The following is a 20,942-nucleotide window of genomic DNA, read 5'->3' on the forward strand; positions in this document are numbered from 1 at the left end:
AACATTTCAATGTGATAGATGTGATAAACTGTATGCATCAAAAAAGTATTTGAAAATACAAATACATTCTCTTGGCAAATATGAATGCCATACATGTGGATCTATTTTTGACACAAAAAATGAAATATGTGATCATATAAAATTACATAATATATGTAGGAACCTGTTATGCCCATTCAATGAGTGCCAAGAATCTTATAACAGATACAAACATCTTGGTAGTCATATCTCAGATTATCATAATTTACATCTGATAACTGAAACATATACATTCAGTACTAATGAAGGTAATAAAGTTTTTCTGATTTTTTTTTGTAAGTACTTAAAAGCTGTTAGGTACATCAACATTTCTCTTTGAACTTGGTCTAGCCAAATACATTAATAGCAGCCTTTTTCAATTGTTTTCAGAATTCAATAAATGGCGTTCTGCAAAAGAACAAGAACTGAAAGCAAAATATATTTTTCCACCTACCTCTACCGAAAGTATACTTTTCCGGACCTGATTGTAGAGAGCAAAGTTGTACTTTTCCTCCCTAGGGAGGAAAATATTTTTCCTCCCTAGGGAGGAAAAGTAAAAGTGACGTCATGGTATTTCATTCATGAAATATAACTTATTGACGCCCTGTACAATATCTATTTTCTATTACGTAAGTATCTATACATTTTAAAGTTTATTTAAAAACACTCTGTATTTTGCAGAATGGTAAAAAACAGTAAATTGTTATTCTGATTTAACAATGTTTACATTAATAATTTGACTTATATTTGACAGTTGACAGTTATATTGTACTTACTTGTTAGTTTTAGTTCTAATAAATTTTGTTGGTTAGTTACATAAATAAATTAAGTAAAAATGAAAAAATTACTTGTTATTTGAGGAAGGTGGAAAAACCATATGTATAACATGGGAGTAAAGTGCCTTTTCCTCCCTTGAATGATTACTGCCCTCCGCTACGCGTCGGGCAGTAAACTTCATTCTCGGGAGGAAAAGTAGCACTTTCCTCCCTTGTTATACAAATAGCTATTGTCTACCAGTGAAAAAAAAATTAAAGGAGGGTGTAAGAACATATTATATTTGTCATAGATCTCAAGCTCCACAGATAACAGAACCCCCTAAAAGAAATGCGAAATCTATGGGAACAAATAAAATTGGACGTACATGTCCATCTACTATGATTGTTACAAGTAACCAAGAATGCATATCAGTTGTTTTCTTTCCTGTACATGTTGGTCATTATAATGAACTAGGGCGTTTAAGAATTGATGAGACAGACAGGATTAAAATAGCAGGTAAATTATAGAAAAAAATAGATACTATACAAAACTAATATACAGTATGTAAATCGTTCATCTGGACATAGGGAATATACATGGAGAGAATTGTGGCAACTGAGCTAACCTGTGTTAGTTGAAGCTTCTGTTCAAGTACAAGTGTTTGGTGCAATAGAGCTGTTTGAACAAATAGAATGAGTGAGTTTTGAAGCAAGGCTATCCATAAATAAATCAAAAACAGAGTTTATGATTAATGAGTTAATAATTTTACTTTAATTTTCAAAATATTTTTTATTTAAAAAATAATTTCAAAACTAAACAGTTTTCTGTCGTATTTTGGGATTATCTGTCAGTCGAAATGAGTTGTGAATTTTGAGGTTGATGCCCCTTAATGCTTAAATCATCTTGGAGGAGATTACTAACTCAGTGAGCTTTATTAGTGGACTGTTTAGCATAGGGTGAATTTAAAATAGAATAAAAAAAATAACAGTAAAAAAACCAGACCTTAAAGTAAATTGTAATAAAAATATTTCCTACCTTGTCATTTCTCGTTGCACAAGCTGGAGCAGGCCTGCTATTTTTCGTACTGCTATTGCTGAGTAGTATAAAGTATAAATCACTCGCGAGGACTATATTGAGTTTCTATACACTTTTCGGAATGATTGTAAGTGACTGTTAACCAAGAGAGTTGGTTGGCGAATTGTCTTTTTAAAATGAGGCGAGTAGGCAGGTAATTACATACAAAAAACTTTAAGGTTTTTACTTGAAAATAATGATAAAAATTAATACATACTCACTGAATTAGGTATTGGCCTACTCGTATATACGGGGTGTCCCATAATATTGAAAAGAAAATGAATTAAAATATTCTTTACAAAAACAAGAAAATTAAAAATTGTTATTCCTACTTATGTGGACGAACCACAACCGCCCACCACAATACGCAGTATTGTTACGGCTCAAAAGGCAAAGGACATAATTTTACTATAGAGCGTTTATATATACCACTATTAGTTTTCACTGTGGCCACTCTAACTATACCATCAGATCCAGGATGAACCTCAATTATACGGCCCAAAGGCCATTGTAGCGGGGGAATATTATTTTGGCGGATTACCACTAAGGTACCTAGTTGGACGTTTGGAGACGGAGAATTCCATTTAGCCCTTTGATGAAGAGTTTGGAGGTACTCCTTAGACCACCGTTCCCAAATCTGTTGGTGCAACTTATTTAATAATTGCCAACGATTCAACCGATTGTGCGGAACATCGAGCAACGTTTCTTCGGGCGGAGCACTCAAAGGCTCCATGGTCAAAAAATGTCCTGGAGTTAACGCACTAAGATCGTTTGGGTCTGAACTTAACGGGCATATTGGCCTCGAATTCATGATGGCCTCAATTTGAGAAAAAATAGTATATAACTCTTCAAAAGTTAGTACTTGTTCTCCAATTGTGCGAATTAAATGACCCTTTACCGTCTTAATATTAGATTCCCATAAACCTCCAAAGTGTGGAGAAGAAGGGGGAATGAGATGCCATTGAATAGATTCATGAGAAGCAGCTTGTGATGCCAATCTGTTAAGTTCTGCTCTGGCTCCAACAAAGTTAGTGCCATTGTCACTATAAACATGTTGACATCGGCCTCTACGACTGACAAATCGCTTAAACGCAGCTAAAAACGCGTCAGTGGATAAATCAGATACGAGCTCTAAATGAAGAGCTTTTGTTGAGAAACAAATAAAAAGCGACAAATACGCTTTAAGAGTTTGAGACTTTCGAAGTTTGGAAGCTCTTATAGGAAAAGGGCCCGCAAAATCAACTCCAACATTACTGAAAGGTTTTAGTTGAGATATTCGAGCTAGCGGTAGATTTCCCATTAACGGAACTGGGGACAAAGGATTCACCTTAAAACATTTAACACATTTAGACAGTACTCTACGAATGGCTCGTTTGGAAGATATAATCCAAAAACGCTGAGAAATTAGGTATTGAACAGTTTGAAGCCCGGCGTGTAGATATTGCAGATGAGTAGATTCAATAATCATATCAGTTAATTTACAACTGTTAGGAAGTAATGCCGGAAATTTGCGATCATACGAAATGGGCGCATTAGCTAGGCGACTACCTACACGTAGAATTCCCTTTGCATCGATAAAAGGTGAAAGCTTTCTTAAATTTTTTGGAAGCAGCTGTTTATCTTGGATAAAATTTATTAAAGTATTAAAAAAGATCTGCTGTGTTCGTTTAACAAAAACCAGTAAGGAGTTATGTTGCTCCAATAAACTTAAACAACCTATTTCCAGATTACCATATCGGTTTTTGGTTACATAATGGAAAAAACGAATAATGTAACACAAACATCGAACACACCTATTTAAAGACGAATGACGATCCAATAAAATATCTAAAAAATTATTGGGAATTTCAGCAATCAATGCGACAGTGCGCACTTCCAAATTTACATTAGTAGACTCCTTTGAATTAAGTTCAAAGAACGTTAGCGGATCAGATTGTAAGAAGGTTGGCCCCGCCCACCATTTGGAACAGTTAATTAACTCAGAGGGTAAGCAACCCCTTGAACCAATGTCAGCAGGATTTTCTTCAGAAGGAACATAGTGCCAACATGAAGAAGTTACTCGTTCCTGCACATAAGCTACTCTATTGCTCACAAAAGTTTTCCACTGATAAGGGGAAGATTGTAACCAACGTAATGTAACAGCAGAATCAGAATAACAGTATATTTCCTTGATTTCTACTTTATCTTTAATAACAGAAGAAACAAAGGAGACTAGTCGAGCCACTAAAACCGCAGCAGACAATTCTAATCTGGGAATAGTAAGTCCCTTATTAATGGGTGCGACCTTAGATTTAGCTATAACAAAAGAAACAAAAGGTTGGCCTGAAGGTGATAAGCATCGAAAGTACAAGACAGCGCAGTAACCTTTCTCGCTAGCGTCACCAAAACAGTGAACTTCTAAGCGTAAAATATCGTCAATTAATAAACGACGAGGTAAATTTAATTTACTCAAATATGCTACATCATCAATGTATTTTTTCCACAAACGGGTAATTTCTTTTGATGGAGCATCATCCCAACCAATCTTTTGAGTCCATATTCTTTGAATAAGGTGTTTAATTAGAAATGTTATTGGAGATAAAAATCCAAGAGGATCAAATATTTTTGCTAAATTGGACAAAAGATGACGTTTTGTACAAGAAGAGTCTAAAACTTGAACTTTAAAAGCAAATGTATCCGAAGAAGCGTCCCATTCCAACCCTAATACTTTAAGTGTTTTGGACGAAATATCATCATTAAATGTAAGAGGTTTTATTGCTAAATCTGATACAGCTAATCCTTTCAATAAATCGGGTACATTACTGGACCATTTTTTCAACTCAAAACCTCCTTTGGCAAGTAAGGCAATAAGTTCGTCTCTTAGTGCTAAGGCATTTTCGAAACTAGGACAGGAAGAAATGATATCATCAACGTAGGTTCCAGTTTTAAGTGCCTCGGCTGCTAGAGGAAACGAATCCCCGTCATCATTAGCCAACTGATGTAGACATCTAATAGCAAGATAAGGAGAACAAGAGAGACCATAAACAACTCTGTTGATACGAAGATCTCGAACAGGTTCAGAATTATTAGAACGCCAAAGTACTCTTTGATAATCTGTTTGAGTAGGATTAATTAAAATTTGCCTATACATTTTAGAAATATCGGCCGTAATTACATAACCATGCAATCGAAAATTAATCAAAATTGTACAGATGTCAGTCTGAAGCTTAGGACCAGTGAATAATTTGTCATTGAGTGAGGGTTGATTTGGAAGATGCCCGGAACCATTAAAAACGACCCTTAATTTACTTGTTAGACTTTCAGGTCTTAAAACACAATGATGCGATAAATAGTAAACATAAGGTGAATCGAAGTTATTCAATGGGACAGGTTCCATGTGACCGAGCTCAACAAATTCCTTCATAAAGGTGCGGTATTGGTCATAAAGTTCAGGAGATTTTTGAAGCCTTCTTTCTAATGAATAAAACCTACTAAGAGCAAGTGATCTAATATTAGGAAAGACAGGATTTTCTTCCTTAAAAGGTAGATCTACTACAAAGCGTCCTGATTGTTCACGCTTATAAGTATTCATAAACATATTTTCCACTTTAGCGTCATCAGGAGCTAAGCAAAAAACTTCAGGGACTGCTTCTAATTCCCAGAATTTCTTTATTTGCTGATCCAAAGAAACCGTATCTTCAACTTGGCAAAATAAAGAAGTAAGAGTAGGTGCCTTTGAAATATTTACTTTTCCCATAAGCACATAGCCAAATATAGTATTAATTGCATCAGGTTGATCTTGATTGCCGTAAATACGTCCATCCAAAAGAATTGTAGAGAATACATCAGCTCCTAAAAGAATGTCGATGGATCCTCTACGAAAGAAGTTATCATCTGCTAACTTTAAATTAGCAATATGGGGCCAAGTATTAACTTCTAAATTACATAAAGGCTGATCCTCACATATTTTTGTCAAGACTAACGCATCGGTTGTCAAAATAGGAGAAGATTTACGTACTGGTTTAAAAGAAATGGTAACCCCACCTAAATTAGTGGTCGACTGCATAGAACCTAATCCTTGGATGTTAGCTGAAGTTTTCATGGGACGTAAACCTAAACGCCTAAGGGTCTTTTGACAGATGAAGGACGTCATGCTTCCCGAATCTAACAGACACCTAACAGGTTGGTAGTTACCGTGACAATCAAGCACCTCAATACATGCAGTGGAAAGCAAAGTACTTTTATCAGCGGAAGAAAAACACACAGAAACGGATGATCCAGTCGTTGAATTTAAAGTGGATGCCGCCGAATCTTGAACATTCTCTTCTTTCTTAGAAGAGGAGAAGCAAAGGAGTGTATGATGTTTTTTATGGCACGAGTGACAAGTCCATGTAGATTTGCATAGGCTAGAACGATGTGATCCAAGACAGTTAATACACATCTTGTTCTTTTTTATTAATTGAAATCGATCTACAGGAGATTTTGCCAAAAAAACGGAGCATTTATAAATGGCATGGGTATCATTAGTTTTACAGATAGAACATTTTGGTTCAGGTTCTGTTTGAGCAAGCAATGATGTAGATTTGGAAGAATTAGGTTTTTTAGAAAAGTTAGATTTTGGTTTAGTGTGAAAATCAATATTATCTAAAGCGAGACAACTTTGATTTAAAAAATCAATCAGTTTTTTATAGCTTGGGATGGTTGAATTATTATGAAAAAGCTCAAAACGTGTTACTAAAGAAACAGTTAATCGTTTTAAAATCATTTGAACAAGTATAAAATCCCAATGTACTGTGGGTAGTCCTAGCTTATTTAGAGATGCCACATTTTTCGAAAATGTATCTAACAACTTGCGTAGTTCTTTTGGATCTTCTGAAGTCAGTTGTGGTGAACTTTCAAGGTTATTCCATAAATTGGCAGCGATTACCCTAACATTATTAAACCTTTCACAAAGCAGATCATAGGCAATTGGATAATTGTTTGCTGTGATGTCAATATGATCCACAGCATCGCGCGCTGCACCCTTTAAACACGATAGTAACAAATTAAATTTGTCAATTGGTTGTAAGTAAGTAAGAGTATGAACGCGAGCATCAAACTGATCTATAAAACTTCTAAATTCAGTTATTTTTCCACTGAAAGATGGCAATTCCGGTTTTGGTAAATTAAAATAATTTATAGGTAAAGGATTTTGAGACTGTGAAGTTGATGTAGTTTGCTGACTTGATGTTGAAGATTTTCTAAAGGCTTGCACGTATGTTAATTTAATTTTATAATATAATTTGTCAAAATTACTACGGCAATCATCTTCGACTTTAAATAGCGCGTCCTCATTATCTTGCTCAGAAACTAACATAATTATTTTATTATGAAGATCATAAAAATTGTCACGAATTTTTTCCAATCCTTCATACATAACTTCCAAAACCGGGTAAAAATTCTTATCGTCAGCAGCTACCTTTAAAGCAACAGCATGAATTTCAGTCATTTGTTGCACTTCAACTTGTCTTAAAGATTGATATTTTTTAATTTTATCTGCCATTTTGTAAATTTAAATGTAGAATTAATAAATTTAGAAAAATATGAAATTAGCGTTAGGAAATAAAATAGGTTCACCACACGAAAATTAATAAAATACAACCGAACTTTGTGCTAATAAAATAGAAAACTATGTCCTCTGCTATTTGAATATTTATAGACAAAAAATAATTATAAAACATAAACCCTTTAAATAAAAATTACTGTGTAAAATAAACACACAGTTTCATCTATAATAGAGTCAACCTGTATAATAATTATTATAACAAAATTTGTCTATTGGCCGACGTTGACAATTTAATAATAATTACTTTTACATTAATGTGTTCCTTTTTTACTTAAAAAACAACATTAACTGAGGTATAGGTACCACTAACGATCGGCACAAACAAAAAACCAATGTACTAATTGATACGTGATTTTAATTTTGTAAAGAATATTTTATCGCCTTATGTTAAAGAATAACAAAAAATAAAGTCAAAGGAAATGCGGTTAAATAACCTGAATTTGATTCTGATCTTTGTAAATTAGCAAAGTATGACAATAAAATCAAACAATTCAGGTTTAAAAGAAACTTTCCCCGACTATATTACCCTCTTAGAAAAATGAAAAATGCAAGAAAAAAATATAGAAAATGGATCTATCAGGCTCGTAACGGATCAATAAATCATCTTGGAGGAGATTACTAACTCAGTGAGCTTTATTAGTGGACTGTTTAGCATAGGGTGAATTTAAAATAGAATAAAAAAAATAACAGTAAAAAAACCAGACCTTAAAGTAAATTGTAATAAAAATATTTCCTACCTTGTCATTTCTCGTTGCACAAGCTGGAGCAGGCCTGCTATTTTTCGTACTGCTATTGCTGAGTAGTATAAAGTATAAATCACTCGCGAGGACTATATTGAGTTTCTATACACTTTTCGGAATGATTGTAAGTGACTGTTAACCAAGAGAGTTGGTTGGCGAATTGTCTTTTTAAAATGAGGCGAGTAGGCAGGTAATTACATACAAAAAACTTTAAGGTTTTTACTTGAAAATAATGATAAAAATTAATACATACTCACTGAATTAGGTATTGGCCTACTCGTATATACGGGGTGTCCCATAATATTGAAAAGAAAATGAATTAAAATATTCTTTACAAAAACAAGAAAATTAAAAATTGTTATTCCTACTTATGTGGACGAACCAATGCTAATAAACATATTGTCATCGAGAGAGCTCAATTGCCACAAGTATGTCAATATAATACAATGTATGTATTTATGTATCTAAATATATACAATGTATGATCCCTATGTCCAGCTGAACGATTTACGTACTGTTATTATGTTTATTGCGAGGAAGTAATTATATACCATGTGAATAAATAAACATTATTTTCATTTTTTTACCTATTGGATGTTGATCTTGTCAATATATCGATGCCTCAGAAACCAATCAGTGTAAGTTAATAAGTGTTTAAAAAGAGATAATAAGATGTTTGTGAAAGTAGTTGCCGAAAAATAAGGATTCAATAAAAATAAATAAACCCTCTTTATTTATCATTATATTCATAAATACGAACAAGGAAATTGTAATATATGTATATAATAATATGTGTTACATCTCTTAAGCCATTTTTAGGAAGAATGTGACTTACACTGATTTCCGATGTTAACTCACAATGACAACCTCTCATGGATTTCGTCTGAACTAGCTTTGAGGATGTTTTCATTGTCAAACGCTGAGCGCACATGAATAGGTAATATTCATTATCTATTCACATTTCAAAAAAAGTTGGCATCGATGTTGTATATAAAATTTGTAAAAAAACATGTAAAATAAATAATTAATATAACCTACTTGCTTCAAATGCATGTGCGCTCAGCATTTGACCAAAGAATATATATACTCTCCTAGACGAAGAGTTTGAATGGTATAGATGGTCACGTTTATTTGTACCTTGAAAATACTGTAGTTCATTGTCAGGCCACATGCACCTACTCAATTGGTGCACAAAATCCTATGCTGAAACGTTACAGGACAGTACCCTTCTATAAGGTCTATATCCTTTGGTTTGACATTGAAAATACACTTAAAGCTAGTTCAGCCGAATTCCACGAGAGGTCGTCATTGTGACAATATTGTGAATTGACTTCTGAAGCATCCATATAATAACACCTAGGAACAAGAAGTCCTTCTTATAGCTACTAAAATATGATAATAGTATTTATTTTGTTTCTAGGTAAATTGTCTCAAGGGGTCCCAATAGGCAGAGTGATATTAGAGAAAGTGCACCCAGTGGAGAGAGTTCACTTGATTGAAAAAAAGGACCTTACCAACATTGTACGAGATTTTTCAATTGGATACACTATCAAAAGGCACAAAAATGATGCAGTCAGTGTACAATTATGGGTCAAAGCCATGCAATTATTGGAAAACAACCCAGTTTTATTTTATAAAAACAGTGAAGAAGATGATGAGGGAGTGTTTGATAAAAATGATTTTGTTTTAATAATAATGACAGAAGTTCAAAAAAAATCACTTATTTCATTTTGTCAAGACAAAATCTGCATTGATGGCACTCACGGTTTAAACCAGTATGGATTTCAATTATACACAATTGTTATTGTTGAAGAATATGGTTCTGGGGTACCAGCAGCATTTTGTTTTTCAAACAGATCTGATGAAACACTCTTTCAACATTTTTTTAAATGTATTAAAGATAGTGTTGGATTATTGTCACCAAATGTTTTTATGTCAGATGACTATAATGCATTTTACAATGCATGGAAATCAGTTATGAGCGAAGTACCTAATAGACTGGGTACAAAATTCTGGAAAAATATTAGATAAGAATAAAAGATCTCACAGAAAATGTGTTGGAAGTCCTCATCTCACTAATTATTGATTCTATTGAAAAAGGTAAATTTCCAGAGTGCCTAAAAATAGCCATCATTATTCCTCTTCATAAGGGTAGTGAAATATCTAATACCTACAATTAGAGACCTATTGCACTACTACTGGTACCCTCCAAAATTATTGAGAGACTCATAAAATCCCGACTTACGTCCTTTCTCGTTGAAAACAACATATTATCACAAAATCAGTTCGGCTTTTTAAATAATAAATGCACCACTGATGCCATGTTTTCTGTACTACATGAGGTTTATCAAACTGAACAATAATCTTCACATTGCCACAGTTTTTTGTGACTATGCCAAAGCTTTTGACTGTGTAAATTACATTTTGATAAAAAAACTAAATTTCTACGGAATTCGAGGTATTTCTTTAAATTGGTTCCAATCTTACTTGGATGATAGGAAACAACTGGTTAGAACAAATGGTACAGACTCTAGTCTCAAAAACATTGTATGTGGGGTACCTCAAGGTTCAGTATTGGGTCTTCTACTTTTCCTGATCTTTATTAATGACATCACTAGTTTAAAAATCAAAGGAAAAATCTTTCTTTTTGCTGATGATACCAGTATAACTTGGAGCAACTCAAATATTGCAACTCTTCATGCTACTATAACTTTTGATCTACTTACAATAAAAACCCGGTCTGACTCTAATTTACTCTCCTTTAACGTAGATAAAACAGTAGCATTAGATATCATATATACAATAGCAAAACAACTCAGGAGCTCTTCAACCCTTACCTCTTAATAACAGCCAGATCAGTACCGTTGATTCTGTAAAATTTCTTGTTATTTTTACAGAATCATACATTTAAGGACAGCATCCTTAAATGGTCCCTTCATATCGATTTGTTAAGGAAGAAACTATCTTCAGCTTACTATGCTATAAGATCTGTTTCGAATAAACTCAATTTAGCCTAGACAAAAGCCTACCTATCTGAAAGACCATATTATTCAGTAGAAGATTTTCTTAATCAATAACTAAAAAATTACAGTACCCTTGGCACAAGTAGTATTTTTATTATTTTTTTATCTATGTTTAAGTGTCGTATGCAGCAGCTTAACTTTTAAACTTATTAATTACTAGGTAGACTATGAAATTTGCAATTGATTCTTTCTGTTTAACTTCATTATTAGTACATATTATTTTTTAATTACATTGATGATTTATGTAATTTTAGTAAATTTAATTGTTGTTGTTTTGTTTTCTTGACTTTTTATAAGCTTTGTCGATAAAATTGTACAATTTTTCATGACAATAAGAGCCCACGCAGACTGCAGACTTTTTAGCCTGCTTCTTAATCAGTACAGAGAGGTATGCAGATGCGCACACTACACTGATTCACTGATGCATATCTCTCTGTACTGAGTAAGAAGCCGACTAAAAGTCTGCAGTCTGCGCAGGCTCTAAAGCATATTTCTCTCTCTCTCTCTCTTCTCTATAAGTAAGTGTAATGTTGTAAATTATTGTAACCTGTGTGTAATAAATGTCTAACAATTAAAAAATCTGTTTTTTACTAGTCAATAAGGGGTAGGCGCAAAATCTTGGTCCAATGCTGTTTAAATGCATTTATTTTTTTTTTGAATCCTGAGAAAATTAGTAAATATCTTTGAAAATTTTAAAAGCAGAATGAAAGATTACATTATTGCCGACGGCCGAAAGTCTCTTAGAATAAATAAAAAGTTTATTTTTTCTTTTCAATAAAATATTTAAAATTAAAAATCACACTAAATTTTTCTCCTTTTCTTTCATCTCTGTAACTTATTAAAATAAACATTATAGAAGTTTACAGGGACTTTCGGCTCTTGGTAATACTGTATTTGCATTCTGCATTTAAATTATTCAAAAATACCTATTAGTTTTCTCAGGAATGGAAAAAATGAATGCATTTAATTAGCTTTGCACCTATCCCTATAAGTCATTGACATAGAAGCTAGAGTAACATCCTACAAGCAAAATGACCATTTTGAGACAAATGGATACAAACTGTTTACTTTAGTAGGTACCTACTTACCAGAAATAAGTTGTTTAAGCAAATGAAGCTTAATAATATGTAGGTAAGCCTATTTCATCATTAGTTTTGGCTAAAAATGCTTTTTAGTAGTAATTAAATTATTTTTTTAAAATTACGTAGGTATATTTATTATTTCATAGGATCTTATTTTAAAAAAATCATTTTAAAAGCTAAATAAACACAGCAGTAAAATACATAAAAGTTTTATTTGTTGATTTACTGATAAATACATTAATGTACAGCCTATAATAGTTACAATTTATTTAAATCTGGTTAATCATGTCATCTTCAACTTGCTGAATTCTTCAAAAAAACTTTTATTTTCTTCAGGTAGGTAATTAAAGGAATCCTTATGAGACATTATATTATATCTATGCTTGTTTTCAGAGAATTCTGGGCATTGGCCTTATTAAATAAGTCCATAAATAATCAGCACAGCCATAGAAAAAGCACATAAAATGGCACATGCACATAAACTATAAAATAAACATTAAAAATGATTAAGATTAAAGTTAAAGTATTTAAAGATTTTATGTACATAAAAGATGAAGGTTATGGTTATATTAGAATCCTTTAGACAACCAACAACACACAACTGTCATTACCGACCTTGATATGGATCCAAATGCAAAATTTTTTTCCTACGATGATCCTCTCGTGAAATAAAAAACCATTCTGAATCTAGACACGATAGATACAAGTTGTTTCATTATAACCTATCCTCCAAAGTTAACCTAGGAACCCTACCACGTGTTACATTATAACTAAAGACCGGATTATATGTTCCTGTTTTGACTGAAATATGTGCATAATATATGTCTGAAATATGAGTAAAATATGTTGAAAATATTCCCTAAAAGTTTAAAATATGTTCCAAATATGTGGAATATGTGAAAAACATTTTAAAGTAACAAGAAAATATGCATTAAAAAATGTATAAAAGTTTTATTAAATAACGGTAAGTACATATAGTGACAAAATTAACCTAAATATACGAATGTATACCTATTTAGTACCTACCTATTACTATTACTTACGTTTCTACATTTTATTCCTTCTTATAAAAACAATTCACAATCAAATGTTTTTAAATATTTTCAATAGTAAAATTATGTCGCCTATCCGTTAGTAGTAATTTGTATGTTGAAAATCTTTGTTCAACATCAACTGATGTGATTGGTGCAAACATTAACAATCTCCGCATTTAAATTGGTATTGACATCAAAATCGCCACAAATAATTTGGTTTGCTTCCTGTAATAATAATTTTAAATCACTATTTTTCTGTAAAGTTTCAATCCATTTTTTATTTATTGATTGTCCAGTTTTTCCAGAAACTTCTTCAGCGTTTTCCTTAAATTTCTGAATTAAATTAAGGGACTCTTGTAGTGGAAACGATTCAGTTTCAAGATTGAGGATGGTTTTATAAACAAATTCATAATTCGATTTAATAAAACAAAGCTCATTGTGCAGTGATCTGTTTTCTAAACTTGATTTGCATTTTGAAATCGCACCAATATTTGTTTCTTCAAAACATAAAATTAGTTCTTTTATAGGGAGAAAATGTTCCGCATAAAAACAGGCAGCTTTTAAATATGTTCCCTAACTTGTGATTATACGCTCCGGTGGCAAAGGAGTATTTGGTAATTGTTCTTTATATATCTGAATCCTTAAAGGCGATTTTACAAATATTTTCTTCACGTTGCTAATTAAACTATTAAATGTAGGAAATGAATTTCGAATTTCTTCCGCCACTCTGTCTAAACCATGCACCAAACACGTCACATGAATTAAATTGGGATATAAAACTTTTAGTTGTTGGCCAGATTTGACCATGTATGACGCAGCATCGGAAACTATAAGCAAGATTTTGTTAGCTGGAACAATGTCGGGAAGGAAAAAGTTCATTAATGCATCATTTATAAACCTAACCATTGTTACATGGTTAACTGTGTCAAGCTGTTTACAGCCAAAAATATGTCAAAATTTGCCAAAATATGTTAAAAATATGCCAAAATATGTTAAAAATATGCCAAAATATGTCAAACAGTCGAAAATATGTTCAAACCATCAAAATATGTTAAAAAACCGAAAATATTCTAAATATGTAAAATTAAATTAGTGTCAAACGCCTTTAATTATCATAATTCGTCCACATCCTGAAGCGTTTGATTGAATCTTTGATGGTTATCGATATGCAAAAAACATATAATCCGGTCTTTAAATTACAGCATCAATCATGCACGGAGCGAATATTCTCCAATTATTATTTTTACTTTCTACATAGTTATAAAATATAAGGCACAATATATGTGGAATTAAAAGAACTCTTTTCCAATATAACTTTAAGGAACATGTTGTATAAAGTTACATCTCAACTACATTTGATGTTGCAAGGTGATATCGATCCAGTCGAAACTGCAAGTAGAAATTGACTTCCGGAAACTTTAAACAAAAGTAACAAAATTCATTACACGTTTTCCTGTTTCCTGTTTGGTCGCAAGTGTATATTGTGGACACATTCACATTCTAAACGTTGTGTATTATAAGAGCATTTGATGAAATATGTTGCAAGTCAATTTTACTTTACTTTTCAATTTCCTCCTCAGACATTTAATTTTTTTAAATATATATTAAAGTTTAATCATTTAGTATATAGAAGCAGTTTAATTCTGTAAAGTCCAAGCTTTATAGCGTATTATAGCAATTAATCAAATCAACTTTGTATTCATCCTCATCAACATGTACGCGTCCACTGGACATTGGACATAGGTCTTCCTCAGCTCTATCCAGACACTTCATCACAACATCTGGGGCTTCAGATGTTGTGATTAAGACAACATAGGCAAATCTTGTTCACTGCCTGTCTTGTGAGTGTTAATGTTTACGCTACGTTACTCGGTAGTAAATTTCTTACACCAGTCCTTTTCATTGTTCAAACTATTCATCCAATAAAGCCGTTCCCAAATTCACTGAAGGGTTTTCTTTACACCAAAATGCCCCCCTGATGGACTGTCGTGTAACTGACGAAGTACTTCGGCTATTATGCTCTTTCGAATCACCATGCTGTTCTCTTCGCTGAACCATAATCATTTTCCAGTATTCTTTTAAGCAAGCTATTTTCCACGATAAAGGAGTCTCACTGAGCCCAATACGCCTTAACTACTAAGCATAGGCTTGATATCTCTTGCCAAGATGATAGACAATTTTCCTCCTTCTATTTTAGAATTTTCTGTAAAACTGGATATTTTTCTTGTTCTTCTCCGATCTTAGTAGCCGTCCACTCGTCGTTGACCACCGTTGTTCTTAGCAGCGCTGCTTCCTTTGATTATGTTTTGTTGAAGTGAGAACACTCCACTGGGCACGGCTGTGATAAATGGCATACAGTCAGTTACAGGAAATTATTTTCGTTGTGGATTTTGCGTCTTCAAGGTTTCAAATGCAGTTTGGCAGTCTCCATCCCAGCAGTAATACATTGCTTTCTCTGGAAGTCGCTTTAATGACTTAGCGATATCTGCAAACTTCTTAAAAGAACCTCCGATAGTAATTACATAGCCTTAAGAAACTTTTCACTTGATGTTTGTCGGTCTGTTGTGGTCATTCCTTAATGGAATCGATTTTTTCCTTATCTACGGCTACTCCCTTTTTGCTGACTATATGACCTAGACAATGGTGTATGGAGAATAATGTTCAACCACGAGTTATACCAATATTACTTACAGATAACCCTCTATATTATGCCAAAATACAAAGATTGCGCTGGGCAGGTCACCTTATAAGAATGGATAACGACAGAACACCTAGCAGAACGCTTAGCGGAACTATGGTGGGACGTCGGCCAGTAGGAAGACCAAGGAAGAGGTGGATATAGACGAAGTGGGAACAGATGCTAAAGAGATATTGAGGGTGGACAACTGGAGGAGAGCAGCCAGAGACAGAGATACTTGGAGGCGGATGCTAGCGGAGGCCTGGGCCAGACTTGAGCTGTAGCGTCATAGGAGAGAGATATGACCTAGATAATTAACATTTACTTTGAAATTGCTGTCACTTCTTGGGGTTTAACATCAATTGGGCAGTTTGTAGCCGATTAAAAAGTCTTCTAAATTCTTCAGATGGTCTTAGAAAGTCTCTCCCAAAACGATTATGTGGTCAATACACTAGGTATATTTTCCATGATAACCCTCTTAACACATTTTCCATAGACTCTTAGATGTCGCAGGAGCATTACAGAGTCCAAATAACGTTGAATAGTAGAGTGTAACGTTGGTTTGCTATAATCCAGATTCTGTGGTGAAGGCTGTCCTCCTTATCCACTGAGTCCATTTCTGCCTGCCAATATCCAGACCTGCCAAGTTCAACGTAGAAAACAATTTACATCCAGTTAATGTATCCAGCGTGTCGATCCGAGCCAGAGAAAGACTTCCGTCTTTCTTCTTGACCAGGACCACCGGAGAGACCCATGAACTCGTAGACAGTTCTATCATCCCATCTTTCGTCATTTCCTAAAAAATCCTTTCAGCTTCCTCTCTCTTCGCCCGTGGTAATTGTCGAACTATTTGACGAGTTAGCTTACTACATAGGATGTTACATTTGATGTGTAAGTGATATCGATCCAGCTGAAACTGCAAGTAGAAATTGACTTCCGGAAACTTTGAACACAACTAACAAAATTCATTACACGTTTTTCTTATTTCCCTTCTGATCGCAAGTGTATATCTATTGTGTTCCCTATGTTGTGTTTGTTGTATTCCAAACGATGTGTATTATATGTGCATTTGATGAAATGTGTTGCAACTCTATTTTAATTTAGACTTTCAATTTCCTCCTCAGAAGTGTTTAATTTTTTAAAAATTATTAAAATTGAATTATTTAGTATATAGAAGCAGTTTAACTATGTAAAACCCGAACTTTATACAGTATTGTAGCAATTAATCAAATTAACTATGTGCTCATCGTCATCATCAACCTGTACTATTCCCACCTATCTATATCTTGTACGACTTTTATCCTTCTTCTTCTTCTTAGGGTGCCTGTCCGTTCCGAACGTTGACGATCATGACTTTGTTGGTTACTAAGGGACTTTCGACCCTCGGTAATGATGTAATCTTTCATTCTGCGTTTAAATTTTCCAAAAATATTTATTAGTTTTTCCAGGATTCCAAAAAAATTAACACCATGTCCTTGGTGATTTTTCCAAATCGAACATTCGCTATCTTTTTGCCATACAACGCACTCAGTCGAACATATGTGCTGACAAGACAGTGACAATGACAATCTTAAATATTTGACACGGCTCGGGGAATATTTTGAGTTAATTATTTATGACAGTGTATTTGATAAATAATTGGCGTGGAATTAATAAAAAGTTATTTATTGCTTATTATTTATGGAAGATCCAAGCAGATAATACACAAGGATATTATATTCTCTGATAAAAGTATTTTGTTGTTAAAAATGTTCAAAATTTATATACTAAGCGTTCCATAGTAACAATATATTATTAAAAAAATCACTTTATTACTTTTCTTCTTTTCTCGATTAAGTATTAGATTTTATTGTATAGTATATAACTTACTGCAATCACTGAATACATAGTTAGTGAATTGTTATTATTTATATAGTTAATCCTATAGTTTAAGTGATTCCAAGAACGTTCAAAAACTGAACGAAAATCTCTGTAATGCCAATGGCAATGTCATTGTCAACTGCTAATGTTTATATCTGCAGTTTCCATACCAGTGATAATTTTACTACTAATGGATAGCTCCATAGCTCCGTAAAATATTTGCGTTCTTAAGAGAGAGATATCCCTACTTTTTCTTTCTTTACACGGCAAATTACGTGTAGAAAAATTATCACTGGTATGGAAACTGCAGATGTAAACATAAGTAGTTGACAATGACATTGTCATTAGCATAGAAATTTTCGATCAGTTTTTGAATGGTCTTGGATAACCGTTACTTATGCAATCGCTTAAATTATAGGATTATTTTTTCACTAACTATGCATTCAGTGATTGCAATAAGTTATGTACTATACAATAAAAACTAATAATTCATCGAGAAAAGAGGAAAAGAGATAAAGTGATTTTTTTTAATAATATATTGTTACTATGGAACGGTTATATAAATTTTGAACATCTTTAACAACAAAATACTTGGATCACAGAATATATCTTGGTGTATTCTCCGCTTGGATCTTCCATAAATAATAAACAATAAATAACTTTTTATTAATTTCACGTATTAAGGTGAAACAGTAGCGATCAACAGGTAGCGAAAACGCGTTCCAAGATTGCGGCTGTAATTTTGAATATTTTTTCGAGATATTTGGCATATTTCGACATATTCGTAATATAATAAAGAATGGCGATACAGAGCCCAATTTGAAAAATATATTATGTGGAAATTACTCTGTAATTAAATACAATATTAAAAAAACTAGCCTGTATCGCCATTAAGAAGAACAAAAAATACACTTTCTTCAAATAAACTTTTTTATCCGATGCCTAGATTGTGTGCCATTTTGGAACTACTAATGAAATAAAAAATTTTAGTAGTTCCAAAATGACACAAAATCTAGGCATCGTATAAAAAAGTTTATTTGAAGAAAGTGTATTTTTTGTTCTTCTTAATGGCGGTAGAGGCTCGTTTTTTTAATATTGTATTTAAATACAGAGTAATTTCCACATATTAATATATTTTTCAAATTGGGCTCTGTACCGCCATTCTTTATTATATTACGAATACGTGTGCCAAATATCTCGAAAAAATATTCAAAATTACAGCCGTAATCTTGGAACGCGTTTTTGCTACCTGTTGATCGCTACTGTTTCCTCTTAAATCAATTATTTATCACACTATCAATATTATTGAATAAACAACTCAAAATATTCCTGAACCCATGTCAAATATTTAAAATTGTCACTGTCTTGTCAGCGCATTATGTTCGACTGATTACGTTGTATGACAAAGATAGCGAATGTTCGATTTGGAAAACCTCGGACATGCTGTTAATTTTTTTCGAATCCTGGAAAAACTAATAAATATTTTCACACTATTTTTTTCTTTTTTGTCACCCCTGTAACTTATTAAAATAAAATTATAGAAGTTTTCATGGACTTTCGGCCCCCGGTAATAACGCAATCTTTCATTCTGCGTTTAAATTTTTCAAAAATACGTATATATTAGTTTTCTCAGGATTCGAAAAAATGAATGCATATAAATAGCATAGGAGCCCAAATTTTGTACCGATCTCCTTAAAAATGTTTGATTGTTATTTCTCACTGGTTTGTTATTAGTCTCAAGTTTAACTTCTAATATGTATCGTATGTAACTACATGTATCATGGACATGCCTAGTAAACAAATAAATAAAATTTAAATTTATTCCTTACACTAATATCTATAAAAAATATTTAACCTAGAATTCAAACTAACCTTAGACGCCAATGAAAAGAACCCTAATTAACTTTTCACCATTTCCCTGTTTATCCTTCATGTTTTCAATGTTCTATTCAAACGTGTAGAGAATCGATGTTGCGAAAAATCAAAATTGAAAAGCTATTTAATGAACAAATAAGAGTCTTTCATTCGATATTTGCCTAATAACCATTCCCATTCAGCAAATATGTAGAATCTGAATAATCTGTAATGTTAGTTCTGATGTAAATTCTGTTTTATTAGGAGACTTTGAGTCGAAATAATATATACGGTCTAGTTATCCCCTAAAGGAATAGGTATAATGTATAATATTGTATTATACCTAAACAGTATGTAAATCAAATAGAATAAATTTTAAAAATAAGTCTAAATCCATAGACTTAATTCTACAAAATCTAGGTGATTATTTTATCTTTTAAGCGATTCTATTTAAGTTATTATTAGTCCAGAGAAATAAGATTTTTCTCGTCACACATCCCCCTCAAGGTCGAAAACAAATTTTTTCAGTAGGTAGTATGAAAATCTATAATAATAACCTATAATGTTTCCTGCAGCCGATTATGATGATCTACATAGTTATAAACAAATGAAGATCAAAAAACAGTAAATTTTCGCTTTTTTCGTCTATTACCAAAAAGTGAAGCATTTTAAACAAATTTGAGAGTAAGAAACTCATAAATCATTTAAAATACTTCAATATGGCGTTCGCTGAATATATGTATTTATAATTATTTGTTGTTTAGAAAATTTCAAAATAAGTCATAAATTTTGAGTTTTTATAAATGTTCATAACTTATTAAAAAATTAAGAAATTAAGATCAAGATTTAATAATTAAGAACCATTTTATTACATGGAATGCTGAAACTTCTGGTGCTTAAATTAACTCATACCCTAAATTTCAAAACAATTGGTCAAATAGTTTAAAAGTTATTTAATTTGTTTATCCCAAATTAATTTTTTTGGAACAATATAAGTCAGAAAACGATGAAGTTACAGTAATCCTACGGATAGTTTATGAAAGAAGAAGATTTATACTATTAATTTTATTAAAAAAAAAATAACAAAAAATAATTTTAAATATTGCAAAATTATTTTGCAAGAACATGTCAATTTTTTGTTTATAAACAATTAGAATAGATTTTTAACCATTACCCGTAGAAAAATTATTTTTTTATATTTAGAAAGACTGAATTTTTATACAAATCTAGAAAGAAAAAA

At 32.3% G+C, this 20,942-nt stretch overlaps 2 protein-coding genes across 3 annotated transcripts in view; one reads left to right on the plus strand and one right to left on the minus strand.

Annotated features, from left to right (window-relative positions):
* The window catches only part of LOC126882565 (uncharacterized), a 33,443-nt gene extending 21,669 nt beyond the window's left edge, over positions 1-11,774 (plus strand). The window contains exons 3-4 of the mRNA XM_050647536.1: positions 1,036-1,290; positions 9,593-11,774. Coding sequence (XP_050503493.1) covers positions 1,036-1,290; positions 9,593-10,203 — 866 coding nt within the window. The 3' untranslated portion in view covers positions 10,204-11,774. The remainder of the gene's footprint in view (positions 1-1,035; positions 1,291-9,592) is intronic.
* LOC114327483 (uncharacterized) overlaps positions 1-20,942 on the minus strand; it is a 251,830-nt gene that overhangs the window by 102,520 nt on the left and 128,368 nt on the right. The gene's annotated exons all lie outside the window — the stretch shown is intronic.

The sequence above is a fragment of the Diabrotica virgifera genome, chromosome 3 (assembly GCF_917563875.1).
Source record: "Diabrotica virgifera virgifera chromosome 3, PGI_DIABVI_V3a".
NCBI lineage: Eukaryota > Metazoa > Arthropoda > Insecta > Coleoptera > Chrysomelidae > Diabrotica > Diabrotica virgifera.